The 27,087-nt window shown below is 36.4% G+C and overlaps 6 protein-coding genes across 7 annotated transcripts; 5 read left to right on the top strand and 1 right to left on the bottom strand.

Moving 5' to 3' along the window:
* The first annotated feature begins 898 nt into the window (after positions 1-898).
* LOC125590693 lies at positions 899-2,227 on the top strand. The gene is made up of 2 exons (XM_048764384.1): positions 899-1,454; positions 1,608-2,227. The coding sequence occupies exons 1-2, from the start codon at positions 899-901 to the stop codon at positions 2,225-2,227; spliced, it is 1,176 nt and encodes a 391-aa protein (XP_048620341.1).
* Positions 2,228-8,278: 6,051 nt separating this feature from the next.
* LOC106435546 (protein NLP3) lies at positions 8,279-11,180 on the top strand. The gene is made up of 4 exons (XM_013876450.3): positions 8,279-8,976; positions 9,383-9,433; positions 9,520-10,216; positions 10,329-11,180. The coding sequence occupies exons 1-4, from the start codon at positions 8,515-8,517 to the stop codon at positions 11,021-11,023; spliced, it is 1,905 nt and encodes a 634-aa protein (XP_013731904.2). The 5' UTR covers positions 8,279-8,514; the 3' UTR covers positions 11,024-11,180.
* Positions 11,181-11,411: 231 nt separating this feature from the next.
* On the top strand, positions 11,412-12,895 carry LOC106411278 (formin-like protein 14). Its single transcript, XM_013852009.3, has 2 exons — positions 11,412-12,088; positions 12,174-12,895. Exons 1-2 carry the CDS (start codon positions 11,761-11,763, stop codon positions 12,248-12,250), a joined length of 405 nt encoding a protein of 134 aa, XP_013707463.2. The 5' UTR covers positions 11,412-11,760; the 3' UTR covers positions 12,251-12,895.
* A 229-nt stretch (positions 12,896-13,124) lies between these two features.
* LOC106411277 (protein LAZ1) lies at positions 13,125-15,724 on the top strand. 2 transcript variants are annotated; one of them, XM_048763471.1, is made up of 8 exons: positions 13,125-13,515; positions 13,603-13,659; positions 13,749-13,857; positions 13,930-14,117; positions 14,198-14,286; positions 14,425-14,686; positions 14,800-15,051; positions 15,149-15,724. In XM_048763471.1, exons 1-8 carry the CDS (start codon positions 13,366-13,368, stop codon positions 15,500-15,502), a joined length of 1,461 nt encoding a protein of 486 aa, XP_048619428.1. In that variant the 5' UTR covers positions 13,125-13,365; the 3' UTR covers positions 15,503-15,724. The 2 variants fall into 2 exon arrangements, with proteins under 2 accessions (XP_048619428.1, XP_022562106.1); XM_022706385.2 differs by lacking the exon at positions 15,149-15,724 and having other exon boundaries at positions 13,152-13,515; positions 14,780-14,857.
* A 1,049-nt stretch (positions 15,725-16,773) lies between these two features.
* Positions 16,774-20,568, top strand: LOC106407043 (protein ROOT HAIR SPECIFIC 17). Its single transcript, XM_022707201.2, has 10 exons — positions 16,774-18,302; positions 18,375-18,416; positions 18,503-18,593; positions 18,673-18,749; positions 18,838-18,926; positions 19,017-19,203; positions 19,278-19,459; positions 19,537-19,639; positions 19,732-20,063; positions 20,141-20,568. The coding sequence occupies exons 1-10, from the start codon at positions 18,084-18,086 to the stop codon at positions 20,472-20,474; spliced, it is 1,656 nt and encodes a 551-aa protein (XP_022562922.2). The 5' UTR covers positions 16,774-18,083; the 3' UTR covers positions 20,475-20,568.
* An 87-nt stretch (positions 20,569-20,655) lies between these two features.
* On the bottom strand, positions 20,656-21,860 carry LOC106407044 (expansin-like A1). Its single transcript, XM_013847820.3, has 3 exons — positions 21,616-21,860; positions 21,232-21,526; positions 20,656-21,163 (listed from the first exon to the last, which is right to left on the bottom strand). The coding sequence occupies exons 1-3, from the start codon at positions 21,734-21,736 to the stop codon at positions 20,782-20,784; spliced, it is 798 nt and encodes a 265-aa protein (XP_013703274.1). The 5' UTR covers positions 21,737-21,860; the 3' UTR covers positions 20,656-20,781.
* Positions 21,861-27,087: the final 5,227 nt, after the last annotated feature.

Below are 27,087 nucleotides of genomic sequence, written 5' to 3'. Positions count from 1 at the left end.
GACCGAGTCTACAATCTCGCAGTTATCAACAAAACTTAAAAGGAAGGTTTCTGACAATTCTGGTCTGAAAGAGAGGAGCATTTGAAATAATGATATCATCTTTAAAGTATTAATTATTATGTGACACTTCAAAAGAAGGCTCGATTGTTGTTAGACCATCTTCAAACCGTCTCTATAATAAAGATTTCTAAAATAGAGGTAAAAATAAAGATGATGTTTTTGATCCAATGTGTTCCTCTATAATAGAAGAATGCTATATTTGCCTCTATAAATAGAAAAATGCTATTTTTTCTAACATTCATCTATTTATAGAGGTAAATATAGTATTTCTCTATTATAGAGGAACACATTGGAAATAAAAATATCATCTCTATTTTTTTCTCTATTTTAGAGATCTCTATTATATGGATTGCTTTGACTTTCCCTTTAATTATTAAAGAGCCTTGTGATCCAATCATACTCACTTTCTTCTTTTCTTTATACACCTATTATTTTGGTTAAGTATATATATATATATAGAACCGTAGATATGTGTGGTGAGTTCATTAATGGATTTGGAATACCATATATAAGCAGCAAAATAGATCTCTGAGAAATATATTTAGATTGAAGATTTCTTATAGGCTCATTGCAGTGTACAATTAAAATAGAAGAACAACCAACCATATGTATTAGCTAGATTATAAAAGTGAGATACTGACAGGTTGAAACGAACTAAGATTTACTAAAGAGTGGGTCTCTCTCTCTTAGAGCTCTGGACTCTCTCTTTTGAGCCTTGGTTTCTCCGTTCTAGTTTCAGATCAAATCAAAATTCCTTTCCTTAAAACACTGTGTTTATCTCATCAAGATCTTTTTTCTAAGAACCTTTATCCTTGTGCTTCTCACTATGTCATCTGAAATGGACAAGGCGATGTTGGCTTTATCGATTAAAGACGATGACGATGTTCCTTTTGATATGCCCGATCTTCCTCAATTCTACTCTTTTAAGAGGAATGCAAACAGTCTCATCGGTCGTCTTCTCAACCCTTCTCACCAAAATATGGCTAGTCTGATCCTTGATATGCCAAGGAAATGGCAGAAACAAAACAGGGTTAGAGGTGTTGCTCTCACTGATGAAAGATTCCAGTTCATCTTCAACCATGCATATGATCTAGAAGAAGTTCTGGAAAAAGGCATGCAAACATATAATGAATGGGGTCTCGCGATTGATCGATGGATGGAAAACCCCCCACCTGATTATCTTCAACACGTCCCGATCTGGGTTCAAATCAAGAACATTCCGGTGAATCACTACACTGAAGCTGCGATCACTACAATTGGAGAACTTATTGGACATGTGGATACTGTCGCTTTCGATCCAACGAAATCTCAGAGGCATGACTTTGTCCGGGTCAAAATCATCCTTGATGTCTCAAAACCTCTAAGCAAACTCCGAACTATCAACCTTCGTGGAGGTAATTAACACACAGTGTATTTCTACTATGAGAAAGTTCAAAAGAGATGCTATATTTGTCAAAGATTGACACATGCAAGAGACCAATGTCCTCTTAAGACAAGATTCCAAGCAAATGTTGATGTCGATGCGAATCCAAGTTCTTCCTCTTCAGGACAACAACCTCCTGGATCTCTCTCTGAAAAAGATCCATTGTTTGGGATTTTATCTGATGATCAAGTTAGGATTCATCCCATTTCTGTGAGACCTCGTATCGCTCCAGAAGTGCTACAAGAAATGCGAATCTATTTACTAGCGGCTAATGGAGAAGATAGGAGCGTCAAAGAACAAAGAATCATTTCTTCGATCAAGGAAGTAGAGAAGGATCCAATTTCGCAAAAGTCAATCCTACAACTCATACCTCCTCCAATTGTTACCGATGATTTAAACAGAGGCAAAGGTCTTGTCTTTGAATATGATTCGGACTCTTCACCACAATCTTTACCTCAAGACAATCGTGGTACTAAACTCATGTCTGCGGCAATCTCTGCTGGCCGCTCTCTTCATATTCAGCCTCAAGCTCATGGTACCACAAGGAAAAGACTCGGCAAATACATAAGGAAAGCTAAAGTTCAAGACAAGAACCAAGATCATCTCTCCAAAGAAGATTCTCAAGCTTCAAAAGAGAAGCTGTCTCTGAAAAGGAAAGCAGAAAAAGAACTGGCGGATGCACCCAAGCCTTCAAAGCTTAAAACATCGTTGATGGTCCCAAATGAGGGACCGTCCAAGGCTTAATGAGTCTTCTTAAGTTGGAACTGTCGGGCACTGGGGCGGCCTCAGGATCTGACAGTTCAGCGTCTCTTGGATTTACGACGTACGTACTTCCCTGAGATTTTATTTCTTATGGAAACTATGAATGGTAGAAACTCCCTACAAGATATTAAAGTTTGGCTTGGGTATGATCATGTCTTCACTGTTAACCCTGTAAATACCTTGGGGGGGGGGGGGGGGGGGGGGGGGGGGGTTAGCTTTATTTTGGAAAAACAGTGTTGATGTGGATCTTCTGTACTATGATAAAAATCTTTTGGATGTTAATATTAAGATGGGCGATAAGCAGTATTTTCTCTCGTGTATTTATGGTAACCCAAACATTAAATATAGACATGTGGTTTGGGAGAGGTTGATGCGCTTGGGTGTAAATAGAAGAAGTTCCTGGTGCATGGTCGGGGATTTTAACGAGATCCTAAACAATGAAGAAAAGATTGGTGGTCCTAGAAGAAGCGATGCATCTTTTCAACCCTTCTCAGATATGCTTCATGCCTGCGGAATGACTGAATTGCCAAGTACAGGGAACAGCTATACTTGGGGAGGGAGAAGACAAAAATTATGGATTCAAAGCAAGCTTGATAGAGCGTTTGAAAATTCTGATTGGTTCAAATGTTTTCCCTCTGCTAATCAAGCCTTCCTTGCCAAAAGAGGATCTGATCATAGACCTGTTCTGATAAAGCTAACTGCATCTCAAGATTCTTATAGAGGTTCTTTCAAGTTTGATAGGCGAATGCTTCATAAACCTCTTGTACAAGAAGCTATTCATCAGGCTTGGAATCAAAGACGTCATGATCAAGATGTTTATGTCTCAATCCGTTTGAGTTTCTGCAGAAAGGCTCTCAGTAAATGGAAAAAAAATAATCAAGCCAACTCAAAGGAAAGGATAACAAAACTTCATGATGAACTGGAAGTGGAACAATCAGCTATGGATCCTTGCTCTACCCGTATTAATCTCATCAGATGTGATCTCTTAAAAGCTTATAGAGATGAGGAAAACTACTGGAAACAGAAAAGCAAGGATGATTGGATCATTCATGGGGATGGTAATACAAAGGTTTTCCATGCTGCGGTTAAAGCTGCGAGAGCAAAAAATGAAGTGGTTAAGTTAATTGATCTTAATGGAGTTGCACATCGTTCTGAAGCCTCTAAAGCTCAAGTGGCTATTAACTACTTCCAGGACCTTTTCAAATCTTCTAACTCTGAAGACTATTCTGAAATTCTCAGAGGTTTTCCATCTAAGATATCAGAAAGGATGAATCACTGTCTAATTAAAAAGGTCACACCAGAAGAAGTGAAGAATGCTGTGTTTTCTATTAAAGCTGGAAGTGCACCAAGAGTTGATGGAATGACTGGTTTTTTCTTCCAGAATTATTGGAGCATAGTAGGAGATCAACTAACAAAAGAAGTCATCCATTTCTTCGATTCAGGCATCATGCCAGCTGAATGGAACTATACTCAACTCTGTCTCATCCCTAAGAAACCAAATGCTACCCTGATGACGGACTTGAGGCCAATCAGCTTGTGCACAGTGATGTACAAGACGATTTCGAAAATTTTGGCTTCTAGACTTCAAAGCATTCTCCCTGATACTGTTTCTTCTAATCAGTTAGCCTTTGTCTCCAGACGTCTTATTTCAGGCAACATCATCCTAGCTCACGAAGCAGTTCACAGTCTAAAAACTTCATGGCAGCAAAAACTGATATGTCAAAAGCCTTTGATAGAGTGGAGTGGAACTACCTTCAGGCTCTTCTCAACTCATTAGGTTTTCACAGAACTTGGGTCAATTGGATAATGGCTTGCGTTTCCACAGTTAAGTACTCGGTCCTCATCAACGGCCAATCCCATGGTTATATCTCCCCTGAACGTGGTCTGCGACAAGGTGATCCCTTATCACCCTTTATCTTTTTTCTCTGTGCGGAAGGACTCTCCTATATTCTTATTCAAAAAGCTTCAGAAGGTTTGATTAATGGGATACAATTCTCCCCAAATGGTCCAGCAGTTCATCATCTGTTTTTTGCAGACGACAGTCTGTTTCTTTTTAGAGCTGATATGCTTCAGTGTCAGGTCTTTAAAGAGGTTCTACAGAAATATGCTGAAGCTACTGGTCAAGTAATCAATCTGAACAAATCATCCTTGACTTTTGGGAAGAAGGTAGATCAAGATCTGAAGCTGAGTATTCAGAACTCGCTTGGGATCTTTGCAGAAGGAGGTGCAGGCACCTATCTTGGTCTTCTTGAATGCTTCAATGGATCTAAAGTAGAGATGCTGGCTTACATTCAAGAGAAGATGAAAGGAAGAATGTCTGGATGGTACACAAGGTTCCTTTCTCAAGCTGGAAAAGAAGTGATATTAAAATTAGTGGCCATGGCTATGCCTATTTATGCTATGAGTTGTTTTAAACTGCCTAAAACAACTTGTAATAATTTAACTTCCGCTATGGCGGCTTTTTGGTGGAGATCTACTGAATACAAAGGGAAGATCCATTGGCTAAGTTGGGATAAACTTTGTGTCCCTAAGCGCCTTGGAGGGATGGGATTTAAAGATATTGAAACCTTCAATCAAGCCTTGTTAGCCAAGCAAGCTTGGAGGATTCTCCATGAACAGTCTTCTCTGTTTGGAACCTTCTTGAAGAGCAGATACTTCCCCAATGGTGATTTTCTCTCAGCTAAGCTTGGTAAAAGACCTTCATAAGCTTGGCGAAGTATCCTCCATGGTAGAGATCTTTTGATCAAAGGTCTAAGACATATGGTTGGTAATGGTGAATCTATTCATGTGTGGTCCACTCCTTGGCTTGCAGATGGTGATAGAATGCGCATGCCCTTAATGAAGAATAGCTTGGTTGATCTGAATCTCAAAGTAAAAGATCTTTTGATTCCAAACTCTCATATGTGGAATATACCTAAGTTAAATGATCTCTTTTACCCACAAGACATTGCTATCATTTCCAAGATCAAACCGGTGATCAATTCAGAAGATTTTTATTGCTGGAACCACACAAGATCAGGAGAATATTCGGTCCGTTCAGGTTATTGGTTTGCAGAAAAAAGTGCCAACAAGGAAGCGTATGCTACAGCAACAGTACTTCCTTCTCTCAATGGTATCAAAGATTACATATGGTCGCTGGACACAGCTCCGAAGATTAAAATGTTTCTGTGGAAAGCGGTTAGTGGAGCTCTTCCGGTGACTGATAACCTTTTGAGTAGAGGTATGAAGATTGATTCTAGATGTCAGATCTGTGGTATGGAAGGAGAGTCCATAAATCATGTGCTGTTCACTTGCACTTTGGCTAGACAATTTTGGGCCATTTGTAACTTTCCTCGGCCTCACTCGGACTTCTCTGTTTCCTCTATATATTCGAACATTTTCTATGTTCTGAAAGCAAAGGATATCCCCTCCATCCCTTTGAATATCAGTAGAGCGGGTCCTTGGATCATTTGGAATATCTGGAAGAACAGAAATTCTCATTTCTTTGAAGGTTGCGTAACCAAAGCTCCAGATTTCCTTGAGAAAGTGTATGAAGAAGCAAATCACTGGTTCCTGATCAAGACAATTGAAAAAGAGGAAAAAGCCATTGACCTCGATCGGAAGAAGAAAATAATGTTTGGTTGGAAACCTCCGCCTTCGGGTTGGATCAAATGCGATATTGGTTCTGCTTGGAGCAGTTCCAAAAATGAAAGTGGAGCTTCATGGGTTCTTAGAGACAGCGATGGAAATGTTTTGTTACATGGTAGAAGATCTTTCTCAGCTATTTACAGTCGTATGGATGCTTCTATGGAAAGTTGGTTATGGGCAATCGATAGTCTCAAAAACCTTCACTTCGGTTCAATTATTTTTGCAAGTGATGATAAAGATCTAGTTGCGGCAGTTACTAAACCATCTGCTTGGCCATCACTTAAGTTCTACTCTCAAAAGATCTGCATTCAGCTTCATAATTTTTTGTTCTGGCGTGTTCAATCTTTGAAACGCTCAGATATCAGAGGAGCTTCTCTGATTGCTGATAGTGTCATCAAAGAGGATCGCCATCAATCTTACATTGCTGCTGGATATCCTGGTTGGTTAAGACATCTCTTTGTTTTATCATAAGGTTGGTTTGTAATGTTTAGATTCTGGCTGATCCTTTTGAAAAATTCTATCTGATCGATACTATGTATTTGTAATACCTTATTTCAATGAAAAGTGTTAAAAAAAAAAAAGATACTGACAGGTTGCTGATGTCATATGGAGAAAGATTCGGAACATCATTGATCTCTCAACTCGCCCCCTTAAATATGCAAACTACTCAATTAATTTATCATTTACTTGTTAATGCTTTGGGAACAATACTTTTGTGCAACGCACGTAAACGAGAGGATGCCAACAACTGCAAAACCAGGTATTATTGAACTTCGTCTACGCTTTTCGTTAATTATGATTTAAAATCTGATAGTATTACTCATATGAGACTTTCTCGAACGAGCATGAGGAATGTCGTCATGGCCCAAAAGCATGAGGAGTAATTACAATCTCTTATGACAACACATTTAGATGAATCACGGGCATGAGAGTTATAAATAGTTTATGTTTCTTATTTCTGTTAATTTGTATCGAATTTTGAGACTTATGTATATGTATCATTAGTTTTTGTAATCATTATTCTTTTTCACACAATAAATAAATAAATATCAACAAAAGAGTGCTTCTTTTGATCCTTCTCTCTTGTTTCGAATTATCAATATTCTCCTAAACTCAATTTAGACTAAGTTATATATATATATATATATATTTAAAAAAAGAATACAAGCGTGTAAATATAAAAAAAAAAAAAGAATACAAGCGTGTAACTTACTCATAATTGTATGTAAACAAAGGCTGGAGTATGTTGTTTGATTAGGGTAGATGATGTTAAACAATTTATGAGGATGCGGAGAATCGAATAGAAGGGAGAGGCTGAAATGGCTTCTCGTAATCCTTAAGAGTTACCACACTTTAAATTTTGATTACGGACATTAATAAGTAATTGGACTTGACTTATTGCTCACCATCTGCCAATCTCTCATTGGCTTCTTCTTAAACAATTCTTAACTCTTTATTTTCATTTTAGACATAGAGCGGCAAAATAAAACCAGCACATTTGAACGATCATGTTAAGACGATCGTTTCTTGAAATATATTCAACTGTGTTTCTCGGTACAAATGTTTACTACTTATGATGTAACTAAAGTAGCGAGAGACGACGGATTAATTTAAAACACACAAGAAGCCAATAAAATTTCAACCAAACTTTAGACCGAAAATAAATTTCAAGCAAAAGCTTTTGGACTCTTGATGATATATGCTCACCTGGATCAATAATTTTCAAAATAAAATATATTCAATTATGACATGACACCCCTTTTAGAATCTTTCAGGTATATATTTATTTATCTAAGTCATATATCTTTTGTTGCTTTAATCCGGAAACAATTGATAAAGGTGTAGGAAAGTACATATTGGAGTCGATCGAGTGCGTTGATTGATAAGATACACTTGGAAGGAAGTCTTGACTACTGCATTGGAAAACCCAACCGTCAGAGATTCAGGAGACTCGGGTTGGTCATTTGAATAGTAAAAGAAGAAATGTGATAAAATATGGAAGAGATTCTACACGGTCACAACCAAGAGATTCCTAACATCCATCTTCTACTCTGGCAGCTGTGTTTGATTCTTTCAAGCAAACAAAGATTATCTTTCTCTATGTCTATCTATTTTTGATAATATACTTGGGATATGGATTAGTAAAGATTCAAATGATACATGTGATGAGGTCGGCTCACATAATTATAATTAAGAAGGGGTTTGACCTTGTGAGCAAATTGGGTTTTTATTTAGCTGCTGACTTATCTCATTTTGGCAGCTCTCTTATAAAATTAATTTCTTCCTTTTAGTAATTTTTAATCAATAAAAGGGGGGGGGAGCTATTGGCGTCTGATATTGAACAACAACAAAAGAGCCTATCAAACACCACATGCTTGCATCAATATCATCCCTCTTATACCCAATCCTGGTTAACTAACTTTATTTGTCGCAGTTTGGTTCATCATATCTTAGTTATTTATCTTTTGTCTGTAAATATCGGGGCATATATGCTCATGCAAATGGAAGAAAGCAACAACTCAGGCGTGGTGGATTTCCCTGACAACTTTATGGACCAACTCTTGTGGGAGGAGTGCAGGTGAGAAGAGGAGAAGGTATCGTTATGGTCATCATTAGGGTTGAAGGAGAGAGTTACTTGCGCCATGGGGCACCTGCAAGAGGTGATGGGAGGAGAGAAGGAGTTGCTGATTCAGCTGTGGGTTCCTGTGGAGAGAGGGAGGAGAAGAGTGCTAAGCACGGAAGAGCAGCCTTACTCGCTCAACCTCTTCTCCCAGAGCCAGAGCCAGAGCCAGAGCTTGGCCCTCTACGGAGACATCTCAGCAGGCTACAGCTTTGCAGCAGAGGTTGGGTCTGACCAGCTGGTGGGACTCCCTGGGGGTGTGTTCCTGAATAGGATGCCTGAGTGGACTCCAGATGTTCGCTTCTTCAGGAGTGAGGAGTACCTTCGCATCGGATACGCCCACAGGTACCAGGTTCGAGCTTCCCTCGCTCTTCCACTCTTCCAAGGGCCTTCTGGAACCTGCATGGGGGTGTTGGAGATGATCACCACTCACCCCAGCTTGGAGTATGGCTCCCAACTTCAAACCATCCGCCATGCCCTTCAGGTATAGGATGGATCACTGGAAGACTTTAAATACCAAATTTTGATGCTTGTAAAGATTGGAACATAAATTGATGATGATTGATGGAATATTAATTAGTGGGGGTTAAATAATAAACTCAAGAAAACAAGTTAGTCTGATTGAGACATATATATATATATATATATATACATCAAAAAGATATACATACATATAGTTACTTGGCAATATTCTTGTCACTGCACTGTTGGAACACTGCTCAGCATTGACTCGCTCCCAATGTCTTAATGCATTAATATGATTTGTTTTGTTGACGTAAGCAACCTTTGAAGAGCTTCAATGGTTACAACATTCGTTTGCTTTTATATATATATATATATATATAAACACTCTTCTAATTTACTCACAATCATAATTAATTTCTTGGCAGGCCTTTGATCTCCGGAGTTCAGAAACCTCCATCGTCCCAACCTCTCTCAAGGTCTGTCTCTTATTAAGTTTACGTTTCTTTCTTTTTGCACTCTCTTTAATTATATATATATGGTGCCCTTTCCACTTCCTCCACAGCCCCACACCGACGACCTTCACCGAGAGGTGGCCTCGATTCTCAAAGGCATCTGCATCTCATACGGACTCCCGCTAGCTATTACGTGGGGACACCAACAAGACTCGTGCCTTTCTGCGATAGTCTCTGCCTGTTACCCCTCTGACCAGAACAGTCACAGCTTCCTGGACGCCTGCTCGGAGCACCATCTTCTTGCCAAGGAAGGAATCGCTGGAAGAGCCTTTGCCACCAAGAAACAGTATTTCGCAAAAGATGTGGCAATCCTCTCCCACTACGCTAAGATGTTCGACCTCCACGCTGCTCTTGCCATCCCTCTCCTGACCAGATGCAGCCGCAACGTCCAATTTGTTATTGAGTTCTTCTTCCCCAGAGACTACCGTCTTATTAATCAGAGGCCGAGGATCGCCACCCAACTCAGCCTACGCTTCCAGAGCTCACCTCATCTGATGGTAGACGACGACCAGCTCGCAGAAGAAGTCACGGCTAGCGAACAGCTTGTAGCAGAGTGCATGTCACGCAAGGGTAAGGGAAAAGATGTGTCTGTCTCTTGGGAGATGAGAGAACCTTCTTTCTCTTCTTCTTCTTCTTCTTATTTGGAAAGCAGAAAGCGGAAAAGAAGGGATGAAAAGGATATCACTTTAGATATTCTCAGACAACACTTTGCTGGCAGCCTCAAGGACGCCGCTAAAAACATTGGTGGTATATATATATATATATATATATATGCTCCTAATTCCTCCTTCCTATATATATATATATATATATGAAACCTATGATTGTATTAAAAATAGTTTATTATTATTATTGGTAGTATGTCCGACGACCTTGAAGAGGATCTGCAGACAACACGGAATCTCAAGGTGGCCATCGAGGAAGATCAAGAAAGTGGGGCACTCTCTTCGGAAACTGCAGGTGGTGATGGACTCTGTTGAAGGAGTTCAAGGCTCTCACCATCTTGCCTCCTTCTACTCAAGCTTCCCTCAACTCCAGTCTCCTTTGCAGCTTGATCCTACCAAAAGTGTCGCAAAGTCACCGCCGCCTTCTTCTTCTTCTTCTTCATCAGGTTCGAGCACATGTTGCTCCTCCGAAGAGAAACAACTAGGTGGTGGCTTCCACAAACCATCATCTCAAGTACTTCTTACCTTAAGCAGCAGCCTGATGAAGGATGAGCAGAGGCCCGTACGTGCCACGTCATCCCTACCCCCATTGCCATCCGCAAGGAAAGCAAAGGACGACGGAATGAAAGTGAATGCCATGTTTGGTGATGCCAAGATGAGAATGAGGTTGAAACACCACTGGGGAATCGCAGACCTTAGAAGAGAGATCGCAAAGGGGTTTGGGATGGATGGTGATGCTTTGACAAGTAACTTCAGTCTCAAGTATATGGACGATGATGAAGAATGGGTTCTGTTGACGTGCGACGCTGATCTTGAGGAGTGCATACAAATCTACAAGTCCTCTCTTTATAAAGAGACCGTCAGAATATCTGTCTCTTCCTTGCTTTGATTTTTTGTCTTAAGGCCAATTCCATCTAATTACATTGGCTTGGTTTGTCAATCTTTTTTTTCTGTTTGATCTGAATGTATTAATTAGTTATTGGCATCTTGTAATCTTCTGGGTGGCTGTTGCTCTATATATATACTAGCTTTCTTTGAAGGAGCTATATTTTATGATTTTGTGAAAAACATGAAGTACAGAACCATGACCTGAAACCCACAACAAGAACTCATTAGATACTAACTCTCAAAAATGGCTAAAGATGATATGGTCTTGGCCCTAGTCGTCCATGGTTAACTTTTAGAGGTAAGCCCATGCAAAGATTAATTGCCGATTATAACCAAAGCCAAGTACATTTGGAAGTAAGTTAAAATATATATATATATATATATATATATATATACCATTTGAATTGCAAGCAAATGAAGGCAATGGATTTGGGGCTCGTCCTTCCTTAGCAAAAATATCTCGAAGCAAAGCACGAGGAGTGGACTTGAACAAGTTTTGTGAGTGTGATGGATCGGATCCCCCAACAACATCACAATCATGTATGTAGTCATTACAAAATTTGACAACCAAACCAATTAGACTAACCAAGACGTTAGCCATTTTTAAGAAAATGCACACACATTCGGTATTTGATGCCCTAGAGAGAAACTCTCTCGAACCCGCATCCCAAGGCGCCGTTTCGATGGATTTTCCTTGCTCCAACCACGACGTTCTTTCCTCCTCTCTCTGAAACAGCCATGTTCCTCTCTATGGACATGATGGTGACTATTCCTCCGTCGTGGCTCCGCCCCCCTCCAGATCCGCCGCCCCCGTCGTTCCTGATGCAGCACTGCTCTTCCTCCTTGAAGATGATGGTGACAGACCTTCCTCCTCTTTCACAGCCCAGGCCTCCTTCAGATCCGGCGCGGAACAAGCATCTTCCGATTGAAACTCCTCCCGTCAAGCCACCAGAACCTCCAGACCCACCAGACGTCTCCGTCAGCCTCGTTCTTTTCACTTCCTCCAGCCCTTCTCCACAAGCTACTCAAGTCCTAGATCTGATGTTTAATTTTTCAAGGGTTTCAAGTAAGCTCAATGATGATGGTGTTGTTCTTGTGTTCACTGGTGACACCATCTTTGTCAACTGGCGTTCTTCTCCTGTGGTATACAGGTTGTATCTTTGTCAGTTCGGGAATGGGTCTTCTCCCGGCTCTTATTCCAACTTTCATTTTATCAATCCGCTTATAGACGTCCAGGTCCACTTTAGCTCCTTACTCTCTGTTTACTCCTATTCTTTTGGAAAGGATGCAATGCTAGATGTGTGGGTGACTTTGGATTTGTGGTTTCTGGCTTTATTTGGTAGTGTACTGATGGACTCAGTGTCCTTTGGTTATATCTTTGTGCCTCTTAGTGGTTTTTATGTTGCGTTGATGCAACTCTCTACTGCAGTATGCAGTCCTATTATTGTATTCAACCTGGTTTGTGGTGCAGTGTCTGTGTGTTTCTCTTCTTGGTGGCAGTTGAAAGAGACAATCATTGTGATTTGTTGCTTGGTGAATATGGTTATGGCGGGTATTGATTGTCCGCTTGGCTCCTGTTTGGAACAGTCTCTTTTCCCAATATTTCCTCATGTATGGAGTGAATTGGATGAACATGTGTGGCTGGTATTGCAAGGATTCTCCTCCCGGCTAACGCTCTTCCCTGCCTTTAGTGCAGTGGTTGTGACTCTCAGAGTTACCCGAGATGCAATCGTTCAAGAAACTCATGAAACCGTTGTGATGCGATTTCTAATGTTTACTTGTTGTGATTTGTATTTTCATTCTATCTTAGGTTTATCTGTTTCGTATTCCATTGGGCTCTTTGTAGCTTTGTTGTACTCTCCTTTCATGGAGCGTAAACTCTTCTAAATTTAATACAAGTTGGTTTGATCAAAAAAAAAAAAAGTAAATGCACACAAGACAAGCTTAGTAGAACAAAAGAAAGCAAAATATAAAAGCAGTTATTTGGGTGGCAAAAAAATGAGAATGGGAGGAACTAGGATGATCATGTCGTATCAGAAATGCGTGCCGTTTTAGTATTTTTAATGCTAGAAATGCGTGCCGTGTTTTGACCATTTCGTCGTAAGATGAAAAAGGTACCTCCTTTTGTCTTTCGCTCTGATCAAATTCCTTGTTGATTGATTTGCGTTTCGCCATTAGGTAGTCTCGCTGCTTTTCTCCCATCTTTTGTTCAGATCAAAAATTACAGGCGGAGATCGATTAAGCAGCAGCAGCAGCAGGTCAATTCGATTCTAATCTTGATGTTAGCATCGAGGTAGCTCATATCCATATGGTGGTGGTAGTTGAACTCAATTAGGGTGATTGATGGATATTTCAATGTATTACCATCTCCTCCTCCTAACTTACTCGGCTCCGGCTTGGGCAAGCTTTATGGCGGGTGCTTTTTTGATTCTCACCCTCTCCCTTTCCTTCTATCTTGTCTTCGATCACCTTTCTACTTACAAGAACCCTGAGGTTCCCACTTTTTCTTCTCTCTTCTTCATTCTTCTTGTTATTTCTATTTTTCATTTGTTTTAATTAAACCCTCTCTCTGTCTCTCAGGAGCAAATGTTTTTGATCGGAGTCATCCTGATGGTCCCTTGCTATTCAATTGAGTCTGTGAGTGAATTAATGTCTGTCTTATTATTATTATTAGATTCTTAATTTCCTTTCTTTTGTTCTACTAAGCTAATCTATGGATTCAACAGTTTGCATCACTTGTCAACCCATCCATCAGCGTTGATTGCGGCATTCTACGTGACTGCTATGAATCCTTTGCCATGTACTGTTTTGGTCGCTACCTTGTTGCCTGCTTAGGTACCCCTATCCCTATCCCTCCTTTCTTTTCCCTTTCTTCTTTCATTCCCAAACTTGTTGTCTTTTTACCAGGTGGGGAAGATAGGACCATTGAGTTTATGCAGCGACAAGGCCGCAAGAGCTTTAAGACTCCCCTCTTACTAGATCACAATGATGATAAGGGAACTATTAAACATCCTTTCCCTATGAATCTTTTCTTAAAACCCTGGAGGCTCAGTCACTGGTTCTATCAAGTTGTTAAGTTTGGTATTGTTCAATATGTATGTACTTTCCCACTACTACTAACCTTCCCATCCTCCTTCCTACATCTCTTTTCTTTACTATTCCTCTCCTTTGGCAGATGATTATAAAGTCTCTCACTGCCCTCACTGCCCTCATTCTTGAAGCCTTCGGTGTCTACTGTGAAGGAGAGTTTAAATGGGATTGTGGGTACGTCTGAGGCTTCTTCTTTCTTTTTTTTTTTTTTTTTTTTTGACAAACCACATTGCTATAACAATGAAGAATCATGTTTCATCTTTGATGAAGGCATCTTACTGTTTTGCCTGTTTTTTTTTTTTTTTATTGTAGGTACCCTTACTTGGCAGTTGTTCTAAATTTTAGCCAGTCATGGGCATTATACTGTCTGGTTCAGTTCTATGCTGCAACAAAAGATGAGCTGGCCCACATAAATCCGCTTGCCAAGTTTCTAACATTCAAGTCAATCGTGTTTTTGACTTGGTGGCAAGGTGTTGCCATTGCTCTTCTCTCTTCCCTCGGTTTGTTCAAAAGTTCCATTGCACAGAGCTTGCAGTTGAAGACTAGTGTTCAAGATTTCATCATTTGCATTGAGGTCCTTCTCTTTCCATCATTTATGTACGAGTGCTCAAAAACAATTCCAGTTTGTGGAGTCTTGTCTGTTTTTCTATCTTGACATGAATCAAAGTTTGTGTTGGTCCAACGCAGATGGGTATTGCTTCGGTTGTTCACCTGTATGTATTCCCAGCAAAACCTTACGGTCTAATGGGAGATCGCTTTACTGGATCTGTATCAGTTCTCGGGGACTATGCATCCGTGGACTGTCCTATTGATCCCGATGAGATTAGGGACAGTGAGAGACCAACGAAGGTCCGCCTTCCACATCCTAACGTTGATATCAGAAGTGGTATGACCATCAAAGAAAGCATGAGAGATGTTTTCGTTGGTGGTGGTGAATACGTGAGTCTTCCTTTGTTATTCTTTTACATCCAAAATATAAAATGATTTATCGACCTTCTGATCACAAAGATATATATATATATATATATGTTTGTAGATTGTGAAAGACGTCAGGTTCACAGTGACTCAAGCAGTCGAGCCTATGGAGAAGAGTATCACAAAGTTTAATGAGAAACTGCACAAGATCTCCCAGAACATCAAGAAACACGACAAGGACAAGAGAAGAGTTAAGGATGACAGTTGCATGTCATCATCATCTAGTCGGCGAGTGATTCGCGGGATCGATGATCCGCTTTTAAATGGGAGTTTTAGTGATAGCGGAGTTACAAGGACCAAAAAGCACCGACGCAAATCAGGGTACACAAGCGCGGAAAGCGGGGGAGAGAGCAGTAGTGATCAAGCTTATAGTGGATTTGAAGTAAGGGGCCGTAGATGGATCACAAAGGATTAACTAAACATTCAAGGAGAGAGACCATTCTACATTTTTTTCCTTAACGCCCAGGTGTTTTGCAGATCACCAAGAAGCCGTTACATATTGAATATATTTTATGTACAGAGTTGAAGATACATAACATGAGGCATGATTTCTTATTCCAAACAGAAGAATAAACCTTCATGCTCGCTTTGTCTTTCTAACAAACTGATGTCATAATAGAATCCATCTTCCCTGCTATCACAAAGAAACAGAGTTAACAACAAAAGCTTTGGCCGCAAAATAAACAAGAATACAGGAGACTAATAAGTGCCTTGCGACTTGTATGCATGAACCACCAGTGACAATTCTTCCACATTAATAGTAACTATTTCGTTTTTATTAGTAAATTTAAATTCATATGAAATAATTAGTTTTTGTTTTGTTAAAGTTCTGTGTTCTTTATAATGTGGTTAATATTTATATTTGACTAATCTATCTTTTTATGTTTTTATAGTGAAGGTTTATATGTATTTTTAAGGTTTGGTGTTATATAGGAGATAAATTAGTTTTTGAAATATATTTATAACAAATTTTGTTTCGGCCTGTTATCAAAATCATTTTTAGAAATATAGATTCCAAGAATTTTGAGACTACATTATATATCAAAAACGTATTATTAATTAAATAATATTGATTTATGTAAGTCGTTTTGATTAGTTATCCAAATAAATAACTAAATTATATAAGTATATTTTATAATCAGTTTTGTCACATTTTGTTAGCAAAATCAGTTTTAAAAATAATTGAGGGAAGATATTTTGAAGACTCAAAAGGAAAGAAACATTTATTTGAGCAGTTTGGAATTAGTGATCTCACGTTTCAATCATATTGGTTATTGGACCTTATCTTTACTATCTGTTAACTATGTTTTAACAATCAGAATAATGTTTTTTATCCATTGTTCCCCTTTAGAGAACTTCTTTCATGAATTGCAGTTAATCTATTTTGAAATCCATACTTAAATTTCCACTAGAAAACTTTTTCTGAATAAAAAAAAGAAAAAAGTTCCATTCTAACAACAATTATAACTCAAGTCATGACAGTAAATTTATAATATGCGATATATATAATAATATTGTTTATATTATCCACGATTGAATTGATGTATAATGATTTCAGTACTTATAAACATGTTACATTCTATATATATATATATTCATATATGATAAAGTAAATCGGAAATAAAATGGTTTCGAAAACTAAAACCGGTTGCTTATGGTTATGGGTAAGTTATAGACAGACTGAATATTTTATAAAATGTCTCATAGTTCTAATATGGTTGCATTTGGTATGGACCATGAAAGATTGAACTGATGGTAAGGTGTCAAAATCATCTAAACCAGAAAATATGATAATTATGATTAGACTAAATTGAAAAATCATGTATGGATTTGGCTAAGTCATAGTTCATTAAGAAAAGGTGTATTAACATTAATTTAATTGGTCTCAAAATCTGAATGACATATTCTTTTAAGAGTTCTAGATATAATTATTATTATTAAATAATGAGTGACATTTTTTGTACATACCATTGAAAGATAAAATTATTTTTAAATAATTTTCATGTTTTAATAAGATAAAAATTATTAATGAATTAATCTAACAATAGATTTTTATACAGTAATTTTTTTTAATCAATCTATTTTGATAGAATAAACTATCTATTCATCAAACACACTGCAAATCATTTTCTGATAGTTTATGTTTTGCCAAAATTTAGCATCTGATCAAACTTCTCATTTTTAACTAGACATATGACAATTAAAGAACAACTGGAACGTTTTCTACTTCAGCATAATAAATCATTTTCTATCTGTTCCGGGTCGAGGACTGCTTCTCCTTCTCCTTCTTCAAACTTTACTTCGTAGACTTTCCATCTGGTGATTCTCTCTTCATGTAATCATGCTTCAATTCAGTTTATTATTGTTAATATAGATAGCAAGTTGATTTTTTTCAAATAGTATTATACTCCATCCACAAAGAATTCTTCTTTTCTGTTTTCTTTAATCATTACATGCCTTCATGTATTTGAGATATATACTCAAAAGACAACTTTCTGATATTAGATTTTGTTTATTTAATTTATAAATTTTGAACTAGTTGGATTTTAAAAATAAAAGAAAAATTCACAAGATAAGTCTAATTTTGGAATAGAAAAAAGGTACGACAATTTCAACTGAATAGATTGGGAGATAAGAATGTAATGAATCATCAAACAGCTAACCAATTAAAAAAAATAACGATATAAGTTACAGACATAACAAAGCGGGAGATTCGGTAAGTTGCTAAAGACACATACGAATAAAGAGTTTTGAAAAAAAATTAAAAAGTTTGAGTGTTTATTTGTTGGAGATTAGTTTGGAGTTCGTCTCGGCAACCAACTTTTGCTCTGCCTTAACAACGCCAATTCTGTAAAAAAAATGACGTCTTCTTCCTCCTCAGCCTCCTCGTTTTGCACACTCTCCTTTCCATTTCTCTTGTTTTCTTCTTATTCTTTGTAGCCTCCCTCCCTCTCTCTCTCTCTCTCTCCTGTGTAATTGTGTATGTTACACAATTAATGGCGTCTTTAAATATGAAGATGAAGAAAAGGGATAATTATGGCGCAGAACCTGACAAGAAAAAGCTGGCCATGGCCGGAATCCGACATCAGTTGCTGCTACTCCTTCGCCGCCGTCACCGTCTATTTCCTCTGGTATCTGCCTTCTCCGGCTGTCTCCTCCTCCTCCTCCTCTTCTCACTTTCCTTCCCTCCTGTGATCCATCGCTCACCACTAGGCGTACGTTTACCTTCATTTCAACAACTTAATATATCCTTCTTCAGTAATTTCAATTCTCTGTTTTGTTTTCAGAGGAAGAATCAAGTTGCCGTGGAATCCAAGCTTCTTGTACCCGTACGTATAGCCCTTAGCATTGATACATTACCGAAAACTTTTTTTTAATAAAGACATGATGATGATCATTATTTTGGTAATGTCAGGAAAATGGCGGAAGATCGGATCGCCACTTATGGAGCTCGAAATTGTCCAACTCCTACTATGGCTGCAGCAATGCCAGTGGCACCTTTCAAGGTACGTAACGCGGCGTACCCTTAAAAACACTTTTCCACTGTTTGAATCAGCTGATGATTATTGCAATGGGTGGCTGCAGTTTTGGATAAGACGAGCCAGACAGGTCGATATTTACTGATCGCTACAAGCGGAGGGTTAAACCAACAACGAACAGGGGTGAGTGAGTTTCTTCTTGTGAACTCATATTATTATTAACCTGCTGGGAGAGGTGGTTTCTTTCTCTGACCTTCTTTTTTGAATGCAGATAATAGACGCTGTGGTTGCGGCTTACATCCTAAATGCCACTCTTGTGATCCCTAAACTGGACCAAAACTCATACTGGAAGGACATCAGGTCCTCTTCTGCCCCTCTCTATTTGAAGGAGATTGAACATTGTTTTCTTGCTTCTTTCTAACACCACACACATAACTTCTTTTGGTGCAGCAACTTCGAAGAAATATTTGACGCTGATTGGTTCATTTCGCATCTCTCCAAAGATGTCAAGATCATCAAGGAGCTTCCTAAAGGAGAAGAGTCAAGACTCATTGGCCTACAGTCCATTCGTGTTCCCAGGAAGTGCACACCCTCTTGCTACCTGCAGCGTGTTTTGCCCCTTCTTAAGAAGAAGCATGTCAGTTTTCTACTCCAAAATTTACCAAGTCTGCCTCTTTGAGTATGCTCATGATCAACTCTCTGATATTGCAGGTTGTACAACTCTCTAAATTCGATTACAGGCTGGCTAACCAGCTGGATACAGAGCTACAGAAGCTGAGGTGTAGAGTGAACTACCATGCGGTTAGATATACGCAGACTATCAACAAGATGGGCCAAATTCTGGTTGACCGGATGAGAACCAAAGCCAAACACTTTGTTGCCCTTCATCTCAGGTACCACAAATAAGGAACTCTTTTTTTTTTGAAAAAAAAAAAAAAAAAGAATATGGCTAATCAGATGTTGGTTCTAGGTTTGAACCTGATATGCTGGCCTTCTCCGGATGCTATTACGGGGGAGGTCAGAAAGAGAGACTTGAACTGGGAGCTATGAGAAGAAGGTGGAAAACTTTACACGTGAGAAAGAATTGCTTACTTTGATTTCCATATGGATAACAACAACTCTTTCATACATCAAACACTAAATTCTTTTGCAATGTAATGTGTAGGCGGCAAACCCTGACAAGGTACGGGAGCACGGGAGATGTCCCCTGACTCCAGAGGAGATCGGTCTGATGCTCAGGGGCTTAGGTTTTGGAAGAGAAGTTCACTTGTACGTTGCATCAGGCGAGGTATACGGAGGGGATGCTACACTAGCACCATTGAGAGCTCTGTTTCCAAATCTCCATACAAAGGAGACATTGACCTCCAAGAAAGAGCTAGCTCCTTTTGCGCGCTTCTCATCACGCATGGCAGCTCTTGACTTCATCGTCTGTGATGAGAGCGACGCATTTGTCACCAACAACAACGGCAACATGGCTAGAATCTTAGCTGGAAGAAGGTATGCATACTTGACATCACTCTTTTCACACTCTCTTGTCTAATAATTTTCAAAAAAATAATAATAATAATGAGCAGGAGATACATGGGACACAAAGTGACCATCCGTCCAAACGCCAAGAAACTCCACAAAATCTTCACAAACAGACACAACATGACATGGGATGAATTCTCTACCAAGGTCCGGAAATACCAAACCGGGTTCATGGGGGAGCCAGATGAAATGAAAGCAGGAGAGGGGGAGTTCCATGAGAACCCGACCTCCTGCATTTGTGGAAAGAAGAAGGCCAATGAACAACTAAAAGAGGACGAGCATGACTCATGGCCATGGGAGTACTCGGACATTGGCAATGTCCCCATGGCCACTAGAAGCGGTTTGGATCATCAATCAGAAGTTGACCATCAGAACTAATCGTTCCTCTCTTTTTTTTTTTTTTTTTTTTCTTTTGTGCTCTTTATATGCAAGAATCTGCATTCTTTTCCAAAACACAAAAATGTAATGTCATTTGAAGGGTTACGAGTAGAAAGAAAGGTGGTCCTGTGTACATATATAGACCTCTTTTGTACATATATATATATATGTATAATCCATCTTTTAATCTTTCTTAGTTCTCTTGTTATTTCAGAAAAGAAAAAAATAACATTAATTGCAGTTAATGAAATAATAGTGAATGACTGAGATTACACATGAGGAGGGCTCTAAGGAAGTAAATAGTAAATCAGTTCCAGATGTGATCGTCGCATGGATCACAACCTTCCTGAGCAATGTCGGTGATCTGAACGCCGGCGTCGTAGATCTTGCCGGCTTCCCAGTTGGCCGGAAGAACTCTCGGAGACCAGAGCATTTTGCCGTCGAAGCCAGCAGTCACCACGAACCTGAACTGAAGAGGTCCGGTTGGTACTTTGTCAGTGACCCAGACGGCTCCGCGGCTTCTGGTCATGTAACTCCAGTGGGAGGAACCAACCTGAGCAATGTCGATGGCTACGACTTCGGTTTGGCCTCCTTGGTACAAGAGCTTTATTGCCAAGTAGTTTGGCTTCTTGCTTGCTTCTTCAACTCTCACATTCATCATCTTCTTGTTTCCGTAATCGCAAGGGACTCTGTTTTCAATCTTTGTTATTATTATAGCAAAACATATATTGAAAAAAAAAGATGGTTTGTTTGGAACCTCTGGTATTGAACGTCCACAATGCCTTGTCTAAGAAGATCTCTGTCGGCGCCAAGAACCGGCTTAGCCATAGCCCTGAAGGCTCTGCTGCTTAGGAGGAGATCGGTTTGGTTGCTCATGTTCAGGTCGGTGACCATCACCGCGGTTCCTTTGGTGCTGCAAAGAGATGGGTTGGTGCATCTGACCTGGAAGCAAGCTCCGCAGCCGGCGCCGTCTTTGTAGATGGAAGGCACGGCAGCGGCTATGTGACCGGCGAAGAAACCCGTAGCCATTGAACCGTAGGAGCAAGCTCCAGCTGAAAAGCAGTACGTAGAAGAAAGACAGATATGAGAGAAAATAATATCAAAAATAAGTGGAGAGAAAGAGAGAGAGATGAGTGAATACAGGAGAGAACAGAGGCAGAGGAGAAATAAGCAGCCTTAGAACGGTGAAGGCATCGGTCGCAGGCGTTAACGGAGGAGGAGAAGAGTAAAACGACGAAGACGACGAGAAAACAGCTTCCCATTTTTATTTTATTTTTGTAGTTTGCTTACGAAGAGAGAAAAAGGCAACAAAACCTAATACGAATGTGAGTGATAGATAAGACAGAGGAAGGAGTTTGTGAATAAATAGTGAAGAAAGGAGTGTGTGCCAGCTCAGCATCTCTATACACGTCATGGTTCCATACATATAGCTAGGTCCACTAGATTAGATGGAGGCAGCTGGCTGGCTGGTCTACGCACTACAATCCTCCACTCCACAACTCGAGAAAAAGGTACGCGGTTTGTGGAATTTACTTCTGATTCCATCGACATCGACATCGACATCGACATCGACATCTTTCATCTCCAAAGAGTTCAGAGTTAATTTTGTTTTTTTTTTCTTATAAAAAGAACAAAAGAACTATTCCCAGTGTGAATATGGGTAGATGACGTGGTACTGCACCGACTCTTTGCACCACAGCTGTGTCTCTTCTCTTCCTCGGGCCTCGTACATGTCGGCTTCCTGTTCTTTTTCTTTTGTTAAACACCAAGCAAGTCATTCTATTTTATTCACTTCTTTAATGGTAGTATAAACAACAATTCAAATTTCTTACAAAATATACCATTCGGTAAACTCCTCAGATTCGCCCTTTTCGATTAACTATTGGTTAGATTTGAATATTTGATGATCTCTCTTTAGCCAGCATTTATTATCTTCAGCGTAATCAGCATCTAACCAAATATATACATAATTTGTTTCATATCATAACCTATACACATCCCTTATATATTAATTGAGGAACATTTGAAAAGATGTAACCTCAATTTTGTATTAATTAAAAGAGGCCCCAATGCATAGGTGGCACTCAATTAGGTAGTCAATTACATTCAATTGAAAAATAAGTAGGTCCACATTCGATTTTTATATGTTGTTAGATACATAAGTTGGTCAAACTATATGATATAATGATATGATATGATATTTTCTTTCCTTAAATAAAACCTACGGAATTACCATAAATGACTAATATATATATGACAATTAATGAGTTTAATAATAAAGATTTGATAACAATGTATATCTCCTCCATCATTTTTGTTTAATTTTATATTATTAAAATAAATTAAACAATCAAATTAGCTATAAAAATAAAATTTAGATTTTTTCGTATATGTTATATTTTGAATTTTTAAAAACGACAATAAATGACTAAAACTATTAAAATTATTATGTTAAAAATTAATGATCAATTGGTTTAACATCTATACTATTAAGGCAGGATCCTATTGTCATAATTACCTTAGGGGCATGTTTCCTTCACTAACATTGCATGTTTCATTAAGGGCAATTAAGTAATATTAATAACAAATCTATATTGGGTCATTATTTTTGGATCCAGCCCAAATCAAATCTCTCTTGGGCCATTTGGGCCTATTAAAAATCAGATTCAATTCTCACCTTTTTTTTTTCCTTTGGACCATTGAGTCGAAGTTCAAATAATTTTTTTTCAACTATTCTTAGTTATTATTTTTTTCTTTTCTTAATATAATTTAAGCATTCATAAAAATAATTGAATTTTTTTATTGAAAAGTATAAATCTTTATTAAAAGTATATAATTTTTTAATTAAAATATTAACCCCATAATAAAATTAATTTATCAGAGTTATACCAACTTAATTTATTAAAAAAATAAAGTTTATTTTTTTTAACATAAATAGTCATTTAAAATGAAATACGATAAATAAAGATAAAATTTTTAAGTCTTTTATAAAATAAAACACAAATATATGAAAATGTGACATTTACTAAATATTTGTCAATTGAAAAAATAAACAAAAATAAACCCGCGCTTTGAAAGCGCGGGTCAAAATCTAGTTTTTATTATAAGAAGATACACATGATTTTAAAACCATATGAGTAAAAAATATCATTTAATAATAAAATAAATAAATAAATATATATATATATATATATATATATATATATATATATATATTAAACACTATATACCATAAGATTACATAAATATTTTAATATTAAAACCTTCAATGAATTTTCAAGAACATTTATAAATTATAAATTTATTAAAGATTTCAGATTGAAAATTTTGTTATCGATGATTTAAATATTTTGTTATAAAACGATATGAACGATCATAGAACTGTATGCTTATAAATTCTTATTTAATAAATAACAATACAAAATATACTATTCCTAGAAAAATAGGTTGATTCATCTTAACTTATATTACACCTTTTATTAAACTAACTATCGAATTGATAAATAACGTACCAAAAAATATTTTGCACTTTCCTTAAATAAAAACTACGAAATTACCTAATATGATTAACGTATATGTGAAAATTAATTATAATGAATAATAAATATTTGATAACAATTTTTGTATCTTAGTTCTTTTTTTAATTTTGTATTATTAAAATATATTTAAAAATCACATTAAATATATAATAAAAACATTTATAATTTTTCTTATATGTTATATTATGAATTTTTCAAAACGTCTATAAATTATTAGAAATTTGAATATCCCCACTCTGAAAATTTTGTGATCAATAGATTATTTTTTTTGTCATAATAAGTTACAAATGATCATAAAATTGTATTAATATGAACTTTTATTTAATATTATAAGAAGATACACATTATTTTAAAACCATATGAGTAAAAAATATCATTTAATAATAAAACATATATATTTATATATATATATAGATTATACTATATACCATAAGATTACATAAATATTTTAATATTAAAACTTTCAATGAATTTTCAAAAAAATTTATAAATTATAAACTTATTAAAGATTTCACATTGAAATTTTTGTTATCGATTATTTAAATATTCAGTTATAAAATGATATGAATGATCATAGAACTGTATGATTATAAATTCTCATTTAATAAATGACTATATAAAATATACTATTCTTAGAAAAATAGGTTGGTCCATCTTGACTTACATTATATTTTTTATTAAACTAACTATCTAATTGATAAATAATCTACCAAAATTTTTTTTGCACTTTCCTTAATTAGAAGCTACGAAATTACCTAATATGATTAACGTATATATGAAAATTAATTATTATGAATAATAAATATTTGATAACAATTTTTGTGTCTTAGTTCTTTTTTTAATTTTATATTATTGAAAGATATTAAAAAATCACATTAAATATATAATAAAAACATTTATATTTTTTCTTATATGTTATATTTGAATTTTTCAAAATGTCTATATATATTATTAGAAATTTGAATATTCCCACTCTGAAAATTTTGTGATCAATAGATTATTTTTTTGTTATAATAAGTTACAAATGATCATAAAATATAACGCATATGAATTTTTATTTAATAAATATTCAAACTAAATAATATATATATATAAACACTAATGATTTAAAGCAACAAGATTGGCTGATCAATTTAGTCGTCCAGTTGAAATCTTTCAAAAGTATGTGAAAGACTAAAGTCAAAGTAAATATTGATTTAGAATAGTAGTTATATTTTACTAACCAAATACCGAAAAAAACCGAACCGAACCGAAACTAACCTGATATCCGGGTTGAACACCCGTAATCCAAATGAAGCCAAACTATTGTTTCATTCTCCAAAATATAATAAAAATAATAACTTAATCCCGCGCAAGGCGCGGATCTTATCCTAGTATACTTATAAACTTGTGTAGTTGATTACCTTTGACGCACCAACATTCATTTAATATTTTAAAATTTGGTCAAAGCATCACCTAATTGGTAAATCGATTATCACTGAAACTATTTTCTATTTATCTAACTCTAAATCTATTTAAACTAGTCTAAGTTGATTTGAATATATCTACATTGTTCTCAACTAAATAAATTAAGTAACATAATAAAAAATTATGACTAATTTAATTATATTATCTTTCATCATTCAATTTATAGATAAACAAATGTATATTTTTCTATTGCAAATTCACAAATTTGTTTGAGATTTTAATATATCTTATTTTTATATCATTAAAGTAATTTAAAATTACACATACATTTTAAAAGTAAGTAATATAAATATAAGGTATTTAAAATAAACAGATTATTCATTAACACCTAGACTTTGTTTAAGTTTCAAAAAATCTATATAATTAATATACTGGTTTTATACGAAACAACTGGTTATTGCTTAGCAATTTTTTGAATACTATATATGTATTCATTGTTTGTGGGTTTTTTTTAACGTGAACCAACAAACAAAACATATTTAATAGCTAAGGATGCATTTTGATTAAATAATAAAGAAAATCAGTTTAGGAAGGAAAGGAAATATAACAAAAAATACATCTTATGTATAATTTATAGTGAACAATATAATGTACAACAAATAAAATCTTAATATAATACTCTTATGTATAATTTATTGTGAACAATATAATGTATAACATACTTTATGTTTATATATATCTTTATTCATTTTTAATAATTATAATTTATAAAATCTTAACTTAATCTATTTTATAAATACACATTTTATTTATAAATCAATATGATTATGCATACTATATTATTATATTTATATCTATTAAACCACAAAAATAAGAAGTCTCTACTGCTGTTCTACTAGCAAATTAAGAAGTCTAGAACACGGAAGAGCATTAGGGCATCCTCAAAGGGGGAGCAGTTAGGTGTGTGCTTAGAGTGAAAATAGTAGTATAATATTGTATTTAGACTAGGAACATGGGACATTCTCAAAAGGAGATCACTTAATTAAGGGTGTGTTTAACCAAATAAAATTAATTAAATAATGTAACAAAAAAACTTATTTTAAAATTGATTCCAAAAAAACTTATTTTAAGGAGATACACACTTGCCACGTCGACCAGCACTTACCTTAAACACAGCTCTTCGACAAGCCCTCCAAACTGCTCTTAGCCCACTTTTGGATTAAATCCAATATATTAAGCCCAAGCACACCCCAAGTGCTCTCCTTTGAAGATGGCTTTATTATTACTAATCTCTAATGCTGTTCTCGTAATTCCTTTATAAATTCTCGGAACGCCACTCATTTACACTCGATTAATTTTATTTTAATATTTTAACCAAAAAAAATGTTGATAAAAAAAACACGAAACCTTTGATATTCAATTGATTGGTAATCAATAAACATCCATGTGATAACAAGTCTGTCACAGCAACAGCATTGATTACGACATGTGAAGATATCTTCACACTCTACCCTCTCTATCTTCTTCTATGTGTTCATTGTCGGTGTTATACACAGCATATAAGATTAAGATTTGTCTAGATTCTCTATCAACTAGCTGGGTTTTCTAAGCTTAGTAGTGTAAAGGAGTCCAGTCAGGTGAGCATTATCAGAATAGTCTTTTTATGC

Source organism: Brassica napus, chromosome C7 (assembly GCF_020379485.1).
Source record: "Brassica napus cultivar Da-Ae chromosome C7, Da-Ae, whole genome shotgun sequence".
Classification (NCBI taxonomy): domain Eukaryota; kingdom Viridiplantae; phylum Streptophyta; class Magnoliopsida; order Brassicales; family Brassicaceae; genus Brassica; species Brassica napus.
This window is presented reverse-complemented; position numbering and strand designations above follow the sequence as displayed.

What these genes read in the sequence shown, in the direction of transcription:
- LOC125590693 (XM_048764384.1), top strand. Translation starts at nt 899, where the DNA reads ATGGACAAGGCGATGTTGGCTTTATCGATTAAAGACGATGACGATGTT. An exon ending in AACTATCAACCTTCGTGGAG is followed by an intron (nt 1,455 to 1,607) that starts GTAATTAACACA and finishes CTTCCTCTTCAG; the next exon opens with GACAACAACCTCCTGGATCT.
- LOC106435546 (XM_013876450.3), top strand. Translation starts at nt 8,515, where the DNA reads ATGGGGCACCTGCAAGAGGTGATGGGAGGAGAGAAGGAGTTGCTGATT. An exon ending in CCATCCGCCATGCCCTTCAG is followed by an intron (nt 8,977 to 9,382) that starts GTATAGGATGGA and finishes ATTTCTTGGCAG; the next exon opens with GCCTTTGATCTCCGGAGTTC. An exon ending in TCGTCCCAACCTCTCTCAAG is followed by an intron (nt 9,434 to 9,519) that starts GTCTGTCTCTTA and finishes CTTCCTCCACAG; the next exon opens with CCCCACACCGACGACCTTCA.
- LOC106411278 (XM_013852009.3), top strand. Translation starts at nt 11,761, where the DNA reads ATGTTCCTCTCTATGGACATGATGGTGACTATTCCTCCGTCGTGGCTC. An exon ending in TAATTTTTCAAGGGTTTCAA is followed by an intron (nt 12,089 to 12,173) that starts GTAAGCTCAATG and finishes TGTGGTATACAG; the next exon opens with GTTGTATCTTTGTCAGTTCG.
- LOC106411277 (XM_048763471.1), top strand. Translation starts at nt 13,366, where the DNA reads ATGGATATTTCAATGTATTACCATCTCCTCCTCCTAACTTACTCGGCT. An exon ending in CTTGCTATTCAATTGAGTCT is followed by an intron (nt 13,660 to 13,748) that starts GTGAGTGAATTA and finishes TGGATTCAACAG; the next exon opens with TTTGCATCACTTGTCAACCC. An exon ending in TCGTTGGTGGTGGTGAATAC is followed by an intron (nt 15,052 to 15,148) that starts GTGAGTCTTCCT and finishes ATATGTTTGTAG; the next exon opens with ATTGTGAAAGACGTCAGGTT.
- LOC106407043 (XM_022707201.2), top strand. Translation starts at nt 18,084, where the DNA reads ATGGCGTCTTTAAATATGAAGATGAAGAAAAGGGATAATTATGGCGCA. An exon ending in TCCATCGCTCACCACTAGGC is followed by an intron (nt 18,303 to 18,374) that starts GTACGTTTACCT and finishes TTTTGTTTTCAG; the next exon opens with AGGAAGAATCAAGTTGCCGT. An exon ending in TGCCAGTGGCACCTTTCAAG is followed by an intron (nt 18,594 to 18,672) that starts GTACGTAACGCG and finishes GGGTGGCTGCAG; the next exon opens with TTTTGGATAAGACGAGCCAG.
- LOC106407044 (XM_013847820.3), bottom strand. Translation starts at nt 21,736, where the DNA reads ATGGGAAGCTGTTTTCTCGTCGTCTTCGTCGTTTTACTCTTCTCCTCC. An exon ending in CTCTGCCTCTGTTCTCTCCT is followed by an intron (nt 21,527 to 21,615) that starts GTATTCACTCAT and finishes ACTGCTTTTCAG; the next exon opens with CTGGAGCTTGCTCCTACGGT. An exon ending in GTGGACGTTCAATACCAGAG is followed by an intron (nt 21,164 to 21,231) that starts GTTCCAAACAAA and finishes GATTGAAAACAG; the next exon opens with AGTCCCTTGCGATTACGGAA.